The 17,354-nt window shown below is 33.8% G+C and overlaps 2 protein-coding genes across 2 annotated transcripts in view; both read right to left on the bottom strand.

Moving 5' to 3' along the window:
- Positions 1-2,888: 2,888 nt before the first annotated feature.
- Positions 2,889-6,219, bottom strand: LOC149790730 (uncharacterized). Its single transcript, XM_089972785.1, has 2 exons — positions 5,443-6,219; positions 2,889-5,067 (listed from the first exon to the last, which is right to left on the bottom strand). The coding sequence occupies exons 1-2, from the start codon at positions 6,089-6,091 to the stop codon at positions 4,433-4,435; spliced, it is 1,284 nt and encodes a 427-aa protein (XP_089828911.1). The 5' UTR covers positions 6,092-6,219; the 3' UTR covers positions 2,889-4,432.
- LOC149790729 (protein henna-like) overlaps positions 6,087-17,354 on the bottom strand; it is a 46,002-nt gene continuing 34,734 nt past the window's right edge. Inside the window, exons 11-14 of the mRNA XM_089972784.1 lie at positions 10,760-10,842; positions 7,611-7,676; positions 6,956-7,027; positions 6,087-6,434 (exon numbers count right to left, since the gene is read on the bottom strand). Coding sequence (XP_089828910.1) covers positions 6,220-6,434; positions 6,956-7,027; positions 7,611-7,676; positions 10,760-10,842 — 436 coding nt within the window. The 3' untranslated portion in view covers positions 6,087-6,219. The remainder of the gene's footprint in view (positions 6,435-6,955; positions 7,028-7,610; positions 7,677-10,759; positions 10,843-17,354) is intronic.

The following is a 17,354-nucleotide window of genomic DNA, read 5'->3' as shown; positions in this document are numbered from 1 at the left end:
CTTACCACGCTAGATACTTTATGTGTCGTAATGCTCCAAATAGGATCAGTCGCTCTGTTTTTTACCACCCTCAAGTTTACCAGGTTCATATCAATATCTTTCAGTCACATTACCTAATACTGGTGTTTTTTTAACGTCATGTCGTTGTATTGATATGATGTTTGTAAATGCATTAATGGGTTTCATAGAAGTTGTTCGAGTAACTTCATTATTTAATGCATGTATCACACTTGGTAATCTTGCAACCCATTCGCGAGATCTCGTATCTTTCTGAATTATTTCCTTCTCAAATTGATATCCAAATAACCGCTCAGCAAATGTTCGATTAAATCGTTCAACGATTGCCTGATCACGATGAATTGCAATATGTCATCGTCTGATTTTGACGTCATGTATGTTTTGTTTTTTTTTATTAGAGTTGATACTGCACCAAGAAATTCTTCGCCGGATCAACCTGTACTAGTTCTGGCCATCGTAATAATCCACGTTGATAAATTCATTCAAAAGCAGATACAACTTCAACAGCTGTTTTAGTTGATAAAGGTTCAGTTTCCTTACAGCTACTTGCAGCGTCAACGACAGTTAACGCGTACTTGTATGTTATTTGACGTCTTCCAATTTCAATAGTATCATGTGGTAAAAATAAAATATCTACTTGATGAACTTCATTAGGACTAATGACATCAAAATGTGCATTCTGAATATTTTTAGGTGGTGGTAGTTAAATTTGCCATATTGCATGTCGTACGAACCATTTTTCAGCAACAGAACATGTAATATTTGCTGCATCAGCTAGTTTACTAATTGCTGCTCTCTCCCCCCAATATCCTCTAGGGCTATACTAAATCTAGTCCATTATTTCAATAATTGGCTGATTAATTACCGGCTCCGAATAATAATTTACCTTTCATCGCAGATTTTACCAAACAATTAGCTAATGATTCTCTACAAGATTTTTTTATATATAATTTAATGCATGAATTAATTTCACATCTGCAGTATTTCGCTGTTGCTGGTCTTTACTTTTATAAGCTACATCATGACGGTGACATGATCGATCAGTATCATTTATAGGATACTCTCCAGGTCTTGGTTAATTTTGGTTATCACGTCGAGTTCCAGGACCGCAATAATTATATCCAGGAAGATGTTTTTCTCCTGGGTATTTAGCCCATGGAGTTCCTGGAAATTTTGACATTAATGTAGCAATATCACCGCCATCCTTATGCTGAATTTTAGGTAAAAACGAAACGCTTTTTCTGTTACATATTGCACATTTTCCACCATATGCTATTTTTTCCATTTTTTGTTGTAACCGTGGTTAAATCAGTGGTGGGAGTTTTAACTCTACAAAATAAGCAATATAGATTCGTTTTCATTTATAATATGAATGTAATTAATTTCTCAGCGACACGAAAACAAGAACCAGTCAAACATCATCCAGCGCTACCAAATTCTATCAGAATGATAATAATAGATCCGTCTGGAAGTGGAAAGACACAATTATTACTTAATTTGATAATGAGATGGCTCAATTGGGATAAATTATATTTAGTGGCACCATCTGTAGATGATCAGAGATGCTACGATGTTCTTAAAGATTTTAATGAGGACACAAAATTATTAAATGAAGAAGGTGATGATATTATTAATTTTATAACCGATATTGATGAAGAGCCGAGCGTTGGTGAACTTGATGGATTTATTAATAACTGAGCTGTTTATGATGATGTAATGCTGGATAAACAATCAAATCCGGCAAGAATATTTTCTCGAGGCAGATATAAAAATACTGATATAATTTATGTTACTCAGCATTATACAGAAATTCCTAAAGTGATCAGAGATAACTGTAACATTTTAGCCGTATTTAATAGAGTTGATACACATACACATATAAATATTTATCAGACTCGGAGTTCAGGAGATATGGATATAATTAAGTTTAAAAACTTATTTTCACGTGCGCAAGCTACCCAACGCGGATTTAGAACGATAAATGTATATGATCATAGGTCGCGATTTCGTGTAGGTCTTGATAAAATATTTTGGTTGAGAGACTGATATAATAAATTATATCAGCAGAGAGGGTGCGACCACAATGAGATGTCAGGCGGGTAAACGAAAACGCGCGTACACATTTAAAAGAAATAAACGACACAGACAAAGTAACAAAAAAACTAACCCAATTAGAGAAACTCTCGGTAAAGTTAGAGGTTTTGGTTTAGCGTTAGTGACCTTATTTTATATTTTTTTCATAGGAAGCCTTAGTTTTCAAAAATAACGTTTCAGCAAAAGGTCTGTTCACTCTCTCTGTTGCTCTAATTCCATTAGACTTAACGTTTGACATGATGCGAGAACGACAAGATTTAATACATTTAGGGAGATTGTTCCGTTCCAACATCTCAAACTTGAAGGTAGCCAATCATATTATTGCAACCATGTTCAAAATGGAACTGTCAAATTAGTATTATTTCTTATTGGCGGTTGATTATTTGGCTTACATTGCTTGGAACTTCATATGGAAATAATATGGTGGGGTATAATGAACTAGTTTGAAAACAAGTGTTATAATATTCTAATAGGGTCTAGTATATAGTTCCCGAATGATTTTCAATGAAGACATTTTCATCAGAAATAGATCTTTCTCAAACTGTAACAAAATGACCTGATTTTCTTCATTTCCTCTTTTTTGTAGATAGTACAGTTATCCCTGAGCCAACGTACTCTACTATAGGTTTAATAAACGAAAATTAAACAAAATGAAGCAAACAATTTCCACTGATTTTCTGATATGAATTTTAGTCTTTGAAGGATATTAATGTGTTGCCATTATCACGTGGATAAACTGAGAGGGGACTAGGCTAGTGACAGGGACGAAAGTGAACTATCATAAAACAAATTTATTTAAAAATATTGAAAACAAACTAAAATATTGAATTATAAACAAAGTACAAGTAGGTTTGTGAATGAATTACTCAATGAAATTGCAACAAATTAGAACCTTTCGCTGTTACCATGTTCAACATTGTTAATTTATTACCAATTTTCATTGATAATATATGACTTTAAATATAAATAGACTTTACTTAATCAAATCAGTTTAAATCATATAATGAAAATTGACACGAACTCCAGAATCAGCTAAGAACACGAAATACATGATCAAATAAATGATAGAGAGAGCACATGAAGCAATTATTACATATCTATACAGCTCAAAACCTAAACTCAGCAGGCATAACGTATTGAATATATACCAGAAAGTGAAAACCTTCTATTTTCATCGTGAACATTAACCACGATTCTGCAACGGGCAGTAAAGTAGGTAACTGAAGGTAAATAAGGTTTAAGTCAATGCTAACATCTCGGATGGTCCACAAATCGGTCTAACAAGTGCGTAAAGCTATATGTCCATTACCTAGTTCAGTACAGCCAATACATACACATGGATAACGATGTCTTCTAGATTAAGAAACGGTTAACAGGATTCCCATTCTATTCACATGAAAATGTAATGCAATAGCAGCTTGATCCGCATCGTTTCATGACAGGCATGCCCTTTTCAATAAAGATAACAAGTCTTCACTTCAGACAGTATGGCTCATGCATAGAAATAAGCAATACAAATGTATTTTAAACATACAATATCATATATGTCTTATGTATGGATAAAGAAGTTATTATTAATCGGAATATATATGTCATTGTTAGTAACAAAATTGTGAAAGACCCTTAAAGAATAATTTGTTGCATCTATCTATAATTCTAGAATTAAGGTAGATATCAGAGTTACACAGACGGTTCAAATATATAGTTCTTCCCATTGGGTATAACTCTTGTCGTATAAAACACATATTGTCTCATTAATACTTTAATACTATATACATTATAATTATATTTACAAATATGGTAGAGTAACTGTTCCGTATTGAAAAACCTAAATCTAAATCGGAGACTTTTTTTTTCTTTATACACACTCACTAGAGTTTTTTTCTACAGAAGTGTACAGTACATTGTACCGAAGTAACATCTGAATAATCTAATTTGGTATTCAAGTAACAATTTAAAACCTACCTAAACGTATGTCGGATAGAGTAGACAAAAATATGTAGTGTATCATCATATCTTCATAATGTAACATTTTTGGATTTAATATATGACTCAAAGAAATATAAATTTAGACATATGCAAGGATTTCAGTCTTCTAAAAAGATATATATGGTAACGTTTGTGAAATCATTCTTGACAATGTAATCATACAATTGAATACAATCATTAAAAAAACATATAGTGCATCATCTGAAAACTTGAATGTTCACAATATAAAAACTTCACTGGGGTTATTTGCCCCCCTTTGCTATTAATAAACGAGCCGATACTGCTCATGTTCGCAAGCAGGTTATTTTCTAAGTTGTTTGGTGTTATACTATTACTGTTTCACCTTTGAGTGTTTGATCAATTTTTCCAAAGCGCATTTCATGTCTTTCATTGATTTGTTTAATGTGTGAGTCTGCCTTTTTTGTTGCATAGCTTGTTCCTCTTGTTGTCTCCTTTGCATTTGTATCTGTTTCGTCAGCTTTTCTATTTTATTTCCCTGTTTAGTTTGTTCCTTCTTAAGCTCTTCCAGGGATATCATTTGCTGGGATCCACGACGGTATCCGAACTTTTTCAAGCATTTGTCGGGCAAATTCAAGGCTCTAAGGATATTCAATATCGGTGTAACAACCGTTGTTCTAGCCGTAGTGCCCCCGACTACCATACCAACCGCAGCTAAATTTCTCCTGTTTCCTCCTTGTGCCATGAGAACAAGGGAACCAGAGTCACCTTCCTGTGCAAATCTATCGAAACCTTGCAGTGGCACGATTTCCATTTGGTTGTACATAGCGTCTTTGAACGCAAGATTGGGTACATGTGACCTCCTGGCGAACAGGGTTGTGTGTGCAAGCAGTCCCCTCGTTACACCACTTGTGGCACCAAATTTTACGACTTCACATCCCTCCATTTGTTGTTCTATTTGGATGCATGTTCCACTTCTAAACTCCATAGGACTATCTGGGACGTAACCTGTGGAAAGGAATTGATGCATGATTAAATATCGATATTGATCATGCAATAGAGGCACGCTGTAAAAAAGGTCAAAATGGTTAACACTTCTATCATTTCATACATGTTAGCTTCGAATTAATGAATTCATGTTGCACTAAATTTTGTTGGACTTCTTGTTTAAGAACGTTGCAATGATTTTATAACGCCCTTTGTACTAATACGTATTTACAGATACGGTAATGTTAAGAATAACAAACGATTTTCTCATTGGTTTTTTATAAAAGTGTAGAAAATTTCAGACATACGCCATATAAATCAGAACGTTTGTGCTATGTAGACATCTCCATGGTTTGATGGTTCACACAAAACAACTATTTCAAGCTAAACACAGACCTGCAACTCGATTGTCATCTCTAGGAAATCTCCCTGATTTTGGTAATCTTGCTTCGTTAGTAATCGTGACGACTGCTGCATCAATTCCAACCTCCGACGAACTGCCTGGATTCAAAACAATGTTTCTTACTGTTCCGAAGAGGTGCCAATTATCAGGCTGGCCTATCTGTAATGTTCGAAATTTGAGAGACGTCTTAACATCCATTCTCTCTTCCGTCGTGCAGTTAATATATTTTTCTCTCTCTTGATCTGTCAGAACCACATGGGCACATGTCAAAACTCCAACGCCACCACGTGGAAGGTTAATAAAACCACCAATAGTTCCCGCCGCGTTTCGTCCGCTACGAACTATTTGGCAACCCATCACTAAACTTTGGTGATATTCCTCAGCTCGAGGAACGTATGGAATGAATTTCCCTTCACGTACGTCTACAGGAAAGTTACCTATACGTCGTGGAAACTCATTCTGACCATTTGGAATAATTCCCTTCACGTGAACGTAAATTACAATGCACGTCTCGTTAATTAGTCTTGCATTCCTCAATCCGAAATTTTTGGAGCGAACGGAGGATACGCTTATCATTTCAATGTTGGTGTGAACGCTTAGCAGCTGATTCACGTTATCAGCAATGGTTTCCTTCAGTTCCATATTATCCTTGTTTCCAGTCACGATCTTTTTTGATTGTTGTTTTGCGGTTACTGTACCAGCCTCTTTACTTACTTCATATTCATGGCGGAAAACACATTTGTACTCTTGATATGGCTCGGGAAGATCGTTCAGAGAAAGTCTGGATCCGTCGTTAGGAAGAAATCGTTCAGAGAAAGTCTGGATCCGTCGTTAGGAAGAATTAAAACGAATATTCGATCGCTTGGGCATTCTTTCCGATATCCTTCCCATACATCTATTACTCTTCCTTGCAGTACTGATAACAACGATTGTGCCATTTCGCCAGATGGACTTGTAGGTTGGGAAGGTAATATCGTTTCGGTACCTTTAGAAAGGATGCATGAAACTTATATTAATATTAGACTGACATTTGGAAACATTTATGAATCATACCTGTTCTATATCATATTAAATCTAGTTCAATATAACTAAGTAGTTTAAACCTAAAATATCTAAATTGTCTTACTACTTAATACAAACTTAACTATCTTTGATAAATTCATATTTGACACCATTACTAATAACCTAACCGTTTCTACTTTGCATACGCTTAATGTAGTAATTCAGTGTTAATGGCAAATATTTATGACAATACAAAGTTAGAAACAAATAGTTTCGTAATGCCATTCCTTTTCATGAAAACAATAAATGCAACATAGACGAATTCACATTTTGGTGCCGTTAATTGATCACTGAAAGCGATATTTCACTTCCAATTGATACGATCCGATCTTTTTTTATCATTAATACATAGTTTATTATGTAGACAACGGTTGACTAAGGTATATGAAATAGGATGTGGTCTTAGAGTTCCCTCAAACTTCTTCAACAAAGAAATATTCGTACCAATTGTGTCATGTTTACTACGTTTCCTGTTATCGTCAACCTCTCTGTTCTTTCGCTTTCTCAATATCCTACCTGCACAAATAAAACGAGCCATCATCTATGAGGACAATAGTAAAATAGGCCAATTTAGACATAGGCGTGAGACTCAACGCATTCAAAATGAAATTAATATCATCTATATGTCTCAAGATGTTCATATGAATTATGGTGGAGGCGAATGCTTCCCATAACGGGCATTGTGGTTCTCTCGGTATTTATCACGTCTATCAATTAATACATAGTGAAAACCATTCATTTTGTGTGATCTCGTTAACAATAAAAATCACCTATGCGCTTATGGTTCGCACATACAAATTTGTGTACCTCGATATCGATGATGAATAGGTAGGATGGCACAAACAAAAAAAGCAAATTCATTGATGTTACTTTTCTTTATTGCAAAATATCCCACATTTCGGTCTCATTATTTGTTCATTTCGAAGTGATAAAATCCTATTTTGCTGTCAATATTGTCATTTTCAGAACGCTTTCAGAAAGTTTATAACACAAGAAACATGTACAATTCCTTTGCGAGCTAAAGTCTGCACTTGATATACGAAATGTTCTCAAGCTATATTTATGCATCGGAAGTCTCAAAAAAAATAAATACCCATACCATATGTCGCTTGTCTAGTACGTTTGCTAATATGTTCAACTTCTTTGTTCTTTCGTTTTCTCAGCCCTGGAAAAAATAATGATGCTTCAGAAATGCAAGATATACAATAACAAAGGACTAATTTTGGTATATTTGCGAATGCCTATTTATTCAGTTGGAAATTCTCGAACTATTTTCAGAGGTTATATGAATAATGTTGTGACTTTAATAATTAGGATACGTGCACGATTGAATGGGTTAGTAACCACGCTCTGTCTGCCCAAAAACTTTCTTATACCCATGAAATGAGGGCAACACTATTCTTAGAAATTATGAAGAAAAAAAAAAAGAAATTTGTAAAAATAAAAAAGATGATTTTATCTATTGTGAGCACCAAATGATTAAAATGAGAATTTAAAGCTTCTAAAGTTATCAGATTTTAAAACAAAAAATATATTAGATGCGAATATGCTGATAGAAGCAATGGAAACAATTTTATAGCCCAGTTGTTATCTTAGAATTAAAAAGGGCCCGCGTAATCTACATGGTACACAGATTTATATTTAAATTTCACACATTACCAATGATGAATGTCATATATATATATATATATATATATATATATATATATATATATATATATATATATATATATATATATATATATATATATATATATATATATATATATAATCATCTTGAGGTTAAGGAAGGGATTTGTGTGCAACATGAGTGACTCGCTGAAATGGACAAAATCTTGTTGCTACGGTTTACGTTAATCGACTTTCCAACACAGAATGAATGTATTAAATATTAGCTCGTCCATTACACTATAAAACGCAATTTCCACTTGCTCAAAACAATTGACATGTACACCAGTGCCATTAACCATGTGTATAGAGATAATACGTCAGAATTATACTTATATATTTCGTGCATTATTTACATTTAGTACAATGTATACTTTCTACTAATGGTTGTTGATATCGTCTTCTTTAAGTCATCCTGCCTTTTGATTACGTGCATAATATATCATAGTAGTGTTCGTATTATTAGTAGTAGGTGAGAAAAATTTGTAGAAGTAACAAGTAAGCCAATTTCCAAATCGATTTACCATAGAATGTATCATATATATGTGAAATATGCTCCTAAGATTTCCTATTATAACCTCTAAATGTAATGGTAGCCACAAATGACTTGTGCAACGTATGCATCTTCAGTTTTAATTTACATGACAGGCTGATTAAGTTATATTAATTCCTATTGTAACGGTGACAATACAAACTCTCTCCCTCCACCTCCACCCCATCTCTCTCTCCCTCTTTCTCATATATATATATATATATATATATATATATATATATATATATATATATATATATATATATATATATATATATATATATATATATATATATATTCTATTCTGATAATTCTGACCTATGGGACATCTTCGGTTTTAGAATAATAACAGAAGTTTGTAAATATGTATCCGGCATATGTGTGTGCAACATCTGACACATTTGGGGCAATATAGGTGCAATCGTTCTACAAACGCAAAAATCTATCCATTCCAGCTATACAAATAGCACTTATTTTTTTAATTTATCACGCTAGAATTTCCCATCTTTCTTTTGCGAATAATATTATTTAGGGTCCCAAAAAGATAACTAGATGGATATAATTACTAGTATAGTCTAATCTATTAACTTTAGTTTAGTAACCTAGGACATATTTGCATTGATTACATAATCAAAAGACCTGAATCAAATTTAAGCAACCAACGTAAACATGTATGAAATGTGCATTAATTTTTTCGGCTCCCTTTGATACAGCTGGCAAAATAATCAGAACATCGAAATAAAAGTGAACTAAAATACAATATATACAAAGGGTAGCTTATCGTTCCCAAGGAAATATTCATATTCGTGCAAATAATATTAGGTGATAATATTAGCTGATCCAGGAGTTCACAGATTTGAAACTTAAAGGGAGAGGGTACTGAGGGCATGTTTTATGAAAAGAGTAGAACCCATACGCCAAATAAGATGGCATATACAGTTGACTTAACAGGATATCGTCATCGAATTATGTATATTTGGTACGGGCATATATTTATATTGTGAGCACTAACTTGACAGTACCCTACCTATTTAGTTCAGGCAGTATCTAGGATTAATCGCTAAGTATAGTTATTATAAGTGACCGTATAGAGCCAACGTGACAGTTTATTAAAACTTTTCAACGCTAGGCCCTTTGAGTGTCAGATTTAAATTTGCCTACTGTGGGTTACAGTGTCAGCAATAATGTAATGATTCAGCCCATTTAAATAAGATATCTGTCTCTAAAGTTTTCTAAGCAGACGCTGCCCATTTCTCTCGTGTTCCATAACACTATTCACTCTAAGTATCAATTATGGCTTATTATACCCCAAATATTATATTGGTACATTTAGTCTTAATCATTGGACTTTATTAAACGCAACAAATCACGAAATGTGCCCATAATCTTCCCAGTATTATCGGGTACTTCGCAATGTCATATATAACATCATATGCTGCATAGACTACACTGCAAACAAATCAATCGAACCCTTCATGCCTTAATGTTACACTGTCACAAGCCATTGTTTTTAAACTAAAAACATTCCCCAGACTTTAACGTATTGCTGAGATTACTCATTACTGCAATATAACAAAACGAAACATTACTCGGCATATATATGGTTTACTACCTTCTTCGAAAGTTATACATACAGGTTTATGGTGTATGGGGTATAGACTTCGAACAAGACCTTTAAGCTTTTGACCCTAAGCTTGCGAAAATCATAGTAGATGCACAAAACTGATTACTTATGCAGTATTTAAAAAGTGCAAATGCATTAATAAAAATGTGTGAATGGTCTTATTAATCTAAGTGGTATATATATATATGGACATACAGACATATATGCAGACAGACACACACATGTATATATATGTGTGTGTGTGTATGTCTGTATATATGCCTGTATGTCCAGATCGAGCATTGCGTACAGCGGAGAAAGAGCAGGCTCAGTCATATTAGTTTTTCTTAGAATGTTCGGGAAACATCATAGTTCCTAATCTTTCAAGATATAATGCAACAGGAGCTCTAATTGTGCCTTACCATCAGATAAGTGCAGTGTTTACCTTTTTTGGCAATAACTTCTACACTCTCTGTATCGACGTTATAGCGAATTGTGAATGAACGAGGAATGGTCGCTGCATATGTACTGTAAACAAATAAACAAAAGCTAAGTCAATATTAAATTATTAAGATCACGTGCGAGAATCTCATCTAGCCAGAGCTTATCACAACTTACATGGCTGGAAATACAAACGTCTTTGTGCAGAAACCACCATTACATCACAGGTTATACCAACAACCCCCACCACCACTCTCAAATTTATCAGATTCCTTATACGTTATGGCTTTATATCCTTCAAGAGAAATAATATTTGAAACATCCATTTCTCACATACCTCAATTTCTTAGGTCAAGTGGGTTTTGTTTGTAGTGAACAACGAGGAAAAGTTATATATTTCAGGATGTGAATTGTACTGTTCATTACATTACCGACTGCAATCAGGGCACAAACCCAATGATTTTCGTTATCTCATGCGCTTATTTCACAAGTTAAGCATTATTTCCAACATATAAACTGTCTATAACGTACGTTAATCGTAGGTCTGTCGTTACTTCCCTGGTTCGCCCTCCACTATTTGTTCTGGCCTCCATGTATAGCCTATCTTGTACTTAAAAATGGCGTTAAACCCCATAACAAAAATAACTACAACATACAATTTTGAAGTCAAAATCACAACACAGGACGTTTTCGAATAATCCACATAGCAACAAGTATAGACTATGTAATCTGTTTTTCAGTCGAAAAGCCGCTTGTATAATAGTTTCTTTCTAAATTCAAATTCTCATCACCAGTCACAAAAGTAAAATCTGGTCAAAATCCAAGTTAAATAAACGAAATATTAATTATCAGTCCCGAAACGTTTTTATAAACCTGGACATTATGTTGATTAGTTCACATATGTACCATTGCTTAAGCTGTCTTCAACATTAAAAATGAGTGTCGCGTATTATCATAACGGTCTCGACCTATCTTGATTGAAGGTTGCTATATGTGCAAAGGTTATTTCATGTGTATGCTGAATGTGTCAGTTAACTTTTTGCGCTCTTTTCTACAAGTCTGGATACTGTTGTTGTGTGTTTTGTGGTGTTGTAAAGTTTCATACCTTTTACAATTTGCTATTTTTATATTTGGATACCATTTGTTCAATACAATTTTTGATTGACATGTCAATATTCCAATTGTTTGATGTCCTCACGGTTTCTGTCAGTCTTCACAACGAGTTAATTAAGAAGCTGATCTGAGTTTTGACAATATTGTCAACTTCAGACTAACATTTAGGTGTAAACCAAATCAGACGTTCTCTTTAAAGATTCAGAAACTTTCAATGTATATATTGCCGTTTTAATGTTTTAATTGTATTAGCCTGGCATCATTTCGTTTCATTCTCTATTTTCCACCCAACATTGTGAGACAAAATATCTACGATATGAATTTGCCACATCTTGGTCTATAATGTGTGGATCTACAGACTCACTGCTTGCTACGAATTATGCATCAGTTATGGGATCTATATCGTAGCATCAATGCATAAGATCGATTGTATTAATCACAGAGCTACATTGTAAACATACGTACCTGGCTTAAAAAGAGCCTATGACTTTACGTAATTAGTGATACAGAATCGCATCACATTGAAAACCAACTGCCACATTGCTCATCTTAAAACGATTATTCACGATTTTATCACATCAAGATTTACCTTTTTGAAAACTTGTCTTTTAGATGTGACCCACGATCTCATTAACCGTTGATGTCGACATGTTCGTTTCAATGTCATTAAAAGAACTGTACAAGAGGCAAGCGCTTGTGTATTTCCTTTAATCACAGTGTCATATTAATGATTAACAGTAGCTCAGAACACAAATAGCTGTATTATGCCATTTGAAGGTACGTTGAACCACTATAGAGACGAGGACTTGAGACACGTTTGAAAGATAAACCCTTTTAAATATATGCAAACATATAAAAAAGTTACATACTTTAGTATATTGTAAGATGTATAAGAGACAATAAAATTTAAGCTCAACAGACATATACAATTACTCAGATATATGGCCAATATATGGTACATAGACCGCCATACATTATCAAGTCTACGATTCGTTCTGCAGGAAAAGGATTCTAATGATTTTCATTGAGTTCACATCAAGCAACCTCTGTCTCACAGTACAGAATTTAACACACTCGACAATAATGAGTTTAAATGTCAGCGTACGCTGGTAGAGCGTGCACTGATATCGAAGTTCGCCCTTCAGGAGGCATGCACGAGTGTGTGTCCGATAGGAGCTCGGCAAAGCACCACCTCATGCCTGCAATTGTTTCTATATGAGGGATGCAATTTCCAAGGACGGATATGATGTTCTGAATTAAATTTCACATATTTTGGTATATATGAAGAAAATGATTTATCTTCATTTCAGATCAGAATATCTAATCTTCCAGGCGAGCACGGTGACTATCGGGTAGCATTATGTACTGTATCTGTCTTTTCATTATTCTTCATCCTGCTCTATATATTGTATGTGCAAATTATTTTCCTTTGTGAATTTGTAGATTAAAAGGCCGTTAACGTTCAGGTTTTGTGAGGATTCCAGTTTGGAAGCGGAATTAGTTTTGAGGATAAAACTTGTTCTGGTGATATTTCAAAGTTGTGTATGATTTTTAGAAGGCTGCAAGTGCAGCAGTAGAAACGGATGGTTTATCTAGTAGATGGTGCAGCTGTGTATTGCAAAGGCACCTTTAACCGTGTCTGCACTTGCAAACCGACTGCACTCTTGCACGATTGGCCGAGATAGGAAATATTTTACCTCAATACAGAGGCTTTATGATGGGAAATAATAAATGCAGTCAATGTCTAAGTCATTGATTCTAAACTAGATCAAGCGTCTGTTGGTAAAATTTACAAATACAAGCGTGCACAATTGAGACGTAGTGATTTGCAGATTTAACTAATGGCCTAAAAACCCGTAGCAAGCAATTACGATGTTCTCTGCAGTCTGTGTTTGCAAAATCCGTTATTAAATCCAGACATTTTTGTCCACTGTCCCCGAGCTACTTAATATGCGAAATGTACGTCAGTTATGGTAGAAGGTATAAGGCGACTTGCCCATTGTTGTTCCTCTCCACAAAAGTAATATAACAACAGCAAAGGCGTGGCGTTGTCTTATTATGATTTCGATATAATTTGCATAAGTAAGTACAAAAGATTTAGATTTCAAACATTCCATCCCATTTACATCTGCCCATTACTGAACTATATTTAAGTTTATCTGTAGCTACCCTCAATAATATTCATACATTCCGACTTATGTCAGTTCAAAATCATGAGCATTCAGTCATGGGAGAAGGCATTTAACTGTACTTTTGATATTGATAGGAACACTGCCATTATGCTCAAAAAGAGGTACACTCAGATCTTGAAGATAGTCTTCAACCTTGGGTCTACTTTAATTATCAATCAATAAAAAATATAGTCAGGTAGGCGGCCTTTTCAACCTATATTGATTGTGCCGTACTGTATATTGTTGTCATGACTTTTCACCCAGTAGAAGAGATGGGCAACTATGTATTTTTTTCTTTATGCCCGTTTCACATATACATGCTTTTTGTCTGACAATACGGTCTATACTGCTTCTCTGGCACTTGAATCCACATTGAAAGTCTGTTGTTGATTTGTTCCAATTGGATTACCAGAGTAGTCTGTTGTATATCATCACCTCCATGGTGTTCAAAATATTGGTTGTTATTGATATTAGACGATAATTGGAAGGGGTGGTATGGTCCCTTTCAAGGTTAGGTACATGTATTACTGACGCATCATGCTCAGAATGTGGGAAGTCACGAACATAGCAATTGAATTTAAATAATTAATATTAATGTGTATTAGTATATGGAGAGATTATCAAATATGTGTCAGCAGTTCATTGTGGTAATGCTGAAGAGCATGGGAACGTCCAATGCAGTTGTATTGCTCTCTTAGTGTGAAAGGTGAATTCTAATCTTCAGCTTTAAGACATTTGAATGATAGTGGAACGTTTTTGGCAGGCTTGTGACAGGATGGAAGTTGTCCGAACAAAATTATTTCGCTAGCATTTTAAGAGAATGTGTCAGCAACTGTAGTTCAGATATATAGTACGATCGTAACCATTGCATCACATTTATTTAAATATTTACTGCAGCTGCATATTAATTTATCATTTATTTATTTATTCATTTTTTAAAATTTATTTATTTTTTAATTTATTTATTTATTTATTTATTTATTTATTCAATTTGGGTTCGATCCCCGGTCGAGGCTTATCAAAGACTTATAAAAATGGTACTAACAGCTGCCTCGCTTGACTCTCAGCATTAAGCGATTTGTGCTAGGACTTGTCGGCCTGGTGTCAGGATAATGTGACTGGGTGGGACATCATGCTTAATGTCTGCGGTATGATGCCTTAGTGCTAGACATTACTATAAACTGCCACACTGCAGACATCGTAGCGATATGACTGAAAAATTGTTAAAACTACGTTACAAATCCAAATCACACTGCTGTGTATATTTGATTTAATTTATATTTGATTTAATTTATATTTGATTTAATTTAATTGTTTGTAAGCTTTAAAACCCTTTTATTTTTAATTTAATTATATGTCGAAATAATGTAGTTTTGTTTACTAGGAACTCGATATGTTTTCAGAAAATAGTTTGACCTTGACTCTTCAGTTGTAACAGCTAAAGCTTACCTACTTCCCGACCTTATTCAGAAAATCATTGAGACAAATAAACAACTTTTTATCTTTATGCTATTCTTAGAGTAACATGATTGGCTTTTGTTAGAGTCATACTGAGACTACATGCTTTTATACGTAAATACATCTCGAAGGTTCTGGAATGTTGACCATCATTCGTGAATTTGTTTTGCGTTTCGAGTAAAAGTATGATTATTATTTATAGAGATATCTCTCAGTTGGGCTTCTAAACACTGGGACGTAAAGGTGTTTCCTTTGTTGTGTCATTTTGGGAATTACATTTTAATGTTTATTTTAATTATTTGGATTCTAAAGGATAATTTTTTTTCCCGGAAATGTATGAGTGTTCATGCAGACTTCTTGGACAAAGACATTTCATTAATTCAAACACCGGTTTATTGTTTGTGAATAACACAGAACTGTAGACATTGCAAACACCACAATGGATACAGTATACGTCATCGCCATCCATATTGGATACTTCGTCGAGACTCAAACTTGAATTATTTAGAACATTTCATTAATAGGAATTCTAAAATTTAATTGGTGCATTATCCTTGGCTTATGTTTGGATTTGATTCTTAAAACCGTAAGTTGTTATATGTTTCATTTTACAGTATTTTTTCCAAGGAAATACATGTTTTGTTAAATCTTTCAAAGCTTGTTGCTTTCACTCTGTCTCTTCTTACTATTTATTCGTGCCTAAACAGCTAAGATAAGAATACACACTAACGCACATTTCTTTCTTTCTTTCTTTATTTATTTATTTATTTATTTATTTATTTATTTAAAATGGACTACAAGCAACTAAAGTACTTTGCTCTGGAAACTAACATCCAGCCAATTAGGACTAGTCATTATGTTCTTGCAAACTACTAGCACTAAGTGTAGTAACAATCAGAAAGTTATACTATATATTCAAACTGTTCATAATACCATAGTATAAATATCTTCAAACATACCCTAATAAACGTTTGTTAAGTAGACAACGAGACAACATTTAGTTCGTACACCAGTTTTTTGGGGGCATGCAAGTTAGAATGTTTAAACTTTATTTATTTTGTATTGATTATAGAAGTTCTATAACACAGCTAAATGCTCTCGGTCTCTAAGTTTGCAGTCTGCTCTTAGACTCGGATGTTGCCCTGATTTATTTCATTCATAATAAACCAGGACGAAGCCACTGTCCCGAGATGGGAGATATCATATGTGTATTGAAGAAACCAAAGTCCAAAAATGGGACGACAAAAATGCAAAATAATAGTACTAGCTATGCACTTGTAAAACAAAAAGTTTTAAAATATCTGACCTATAGATGATTCATATGATTTGATGACTGCCGCAAAGATTGAAGTTAAGACAGTTTTAAGGTTTAACTACGAATAAAAAAAACACCATATCAAAAGAAGAAACATATATCAACATTCCTTACATCTTTCAAATTATAATAAATTGGTTGTGTTGCTGATTTCAAATATATATCGACATAATTGTATTATATTGACAACAATAGGAAGCGGATACTTGTAAATCTCCATGGTCATGACGTTAGGTTTGCAAATAATTTTCATACTTTATTAGCGGCATTAGTATACATTTCTTGACCAAATATTTAATACTGGTTTTTCTAAGTGCCACTAATGTTATACAAACAATAGGCTAACTTATTAATGATGGCATAATAACATACACCCAATGATGTATAATGTTTTGGCTGTATAACGATAAATGTGAAAACAGCAAGCACTAATTTGAATTTAAGTTAATTTCTTTCTTTTGAGACTAGATTAATCTTATAATACAGGTGGATGTTAAATACACATTGGATTCCATTGTCATATATCTATATTACGATTGAAT

The sequence above is a fragment of the Sinohyriopsis cumingii genome, chromosome 10 (assembly GCF_028554795.1).
Source record: "Sinohyriopsis cumingii isolate HCF-2022 chromosome 10, ASM2855479v2, whole genome shotgun sequence".
NCBI lineage: Eukaryota > Metazoa > Mollusca > Bivalvia > Unionida > Unionidae > Sinohyriopsis > Sinohyriopsis cumingii.
This window is presented reverse-complemented; position numbering and strand designations above follow the sequence as displayed.

Excerpts from the sequence above, each read along its gene's own strand:
- LOC149790730 (XM_089972785.1), bottom strand. The coding sequence starts at position 6,091 with ATGGAACTGAAGGAAACCATTGCTGATAACGTGAATCAGCTGCTAAGC. Across the intron at positions 5,068-5,442 it reads AGATGACAATCGAGTTGCAG|GTTACGTCCCAGATAGTCCT; the intron begins GTCTGTGTTTAG and ends TCCTTTCCACAG.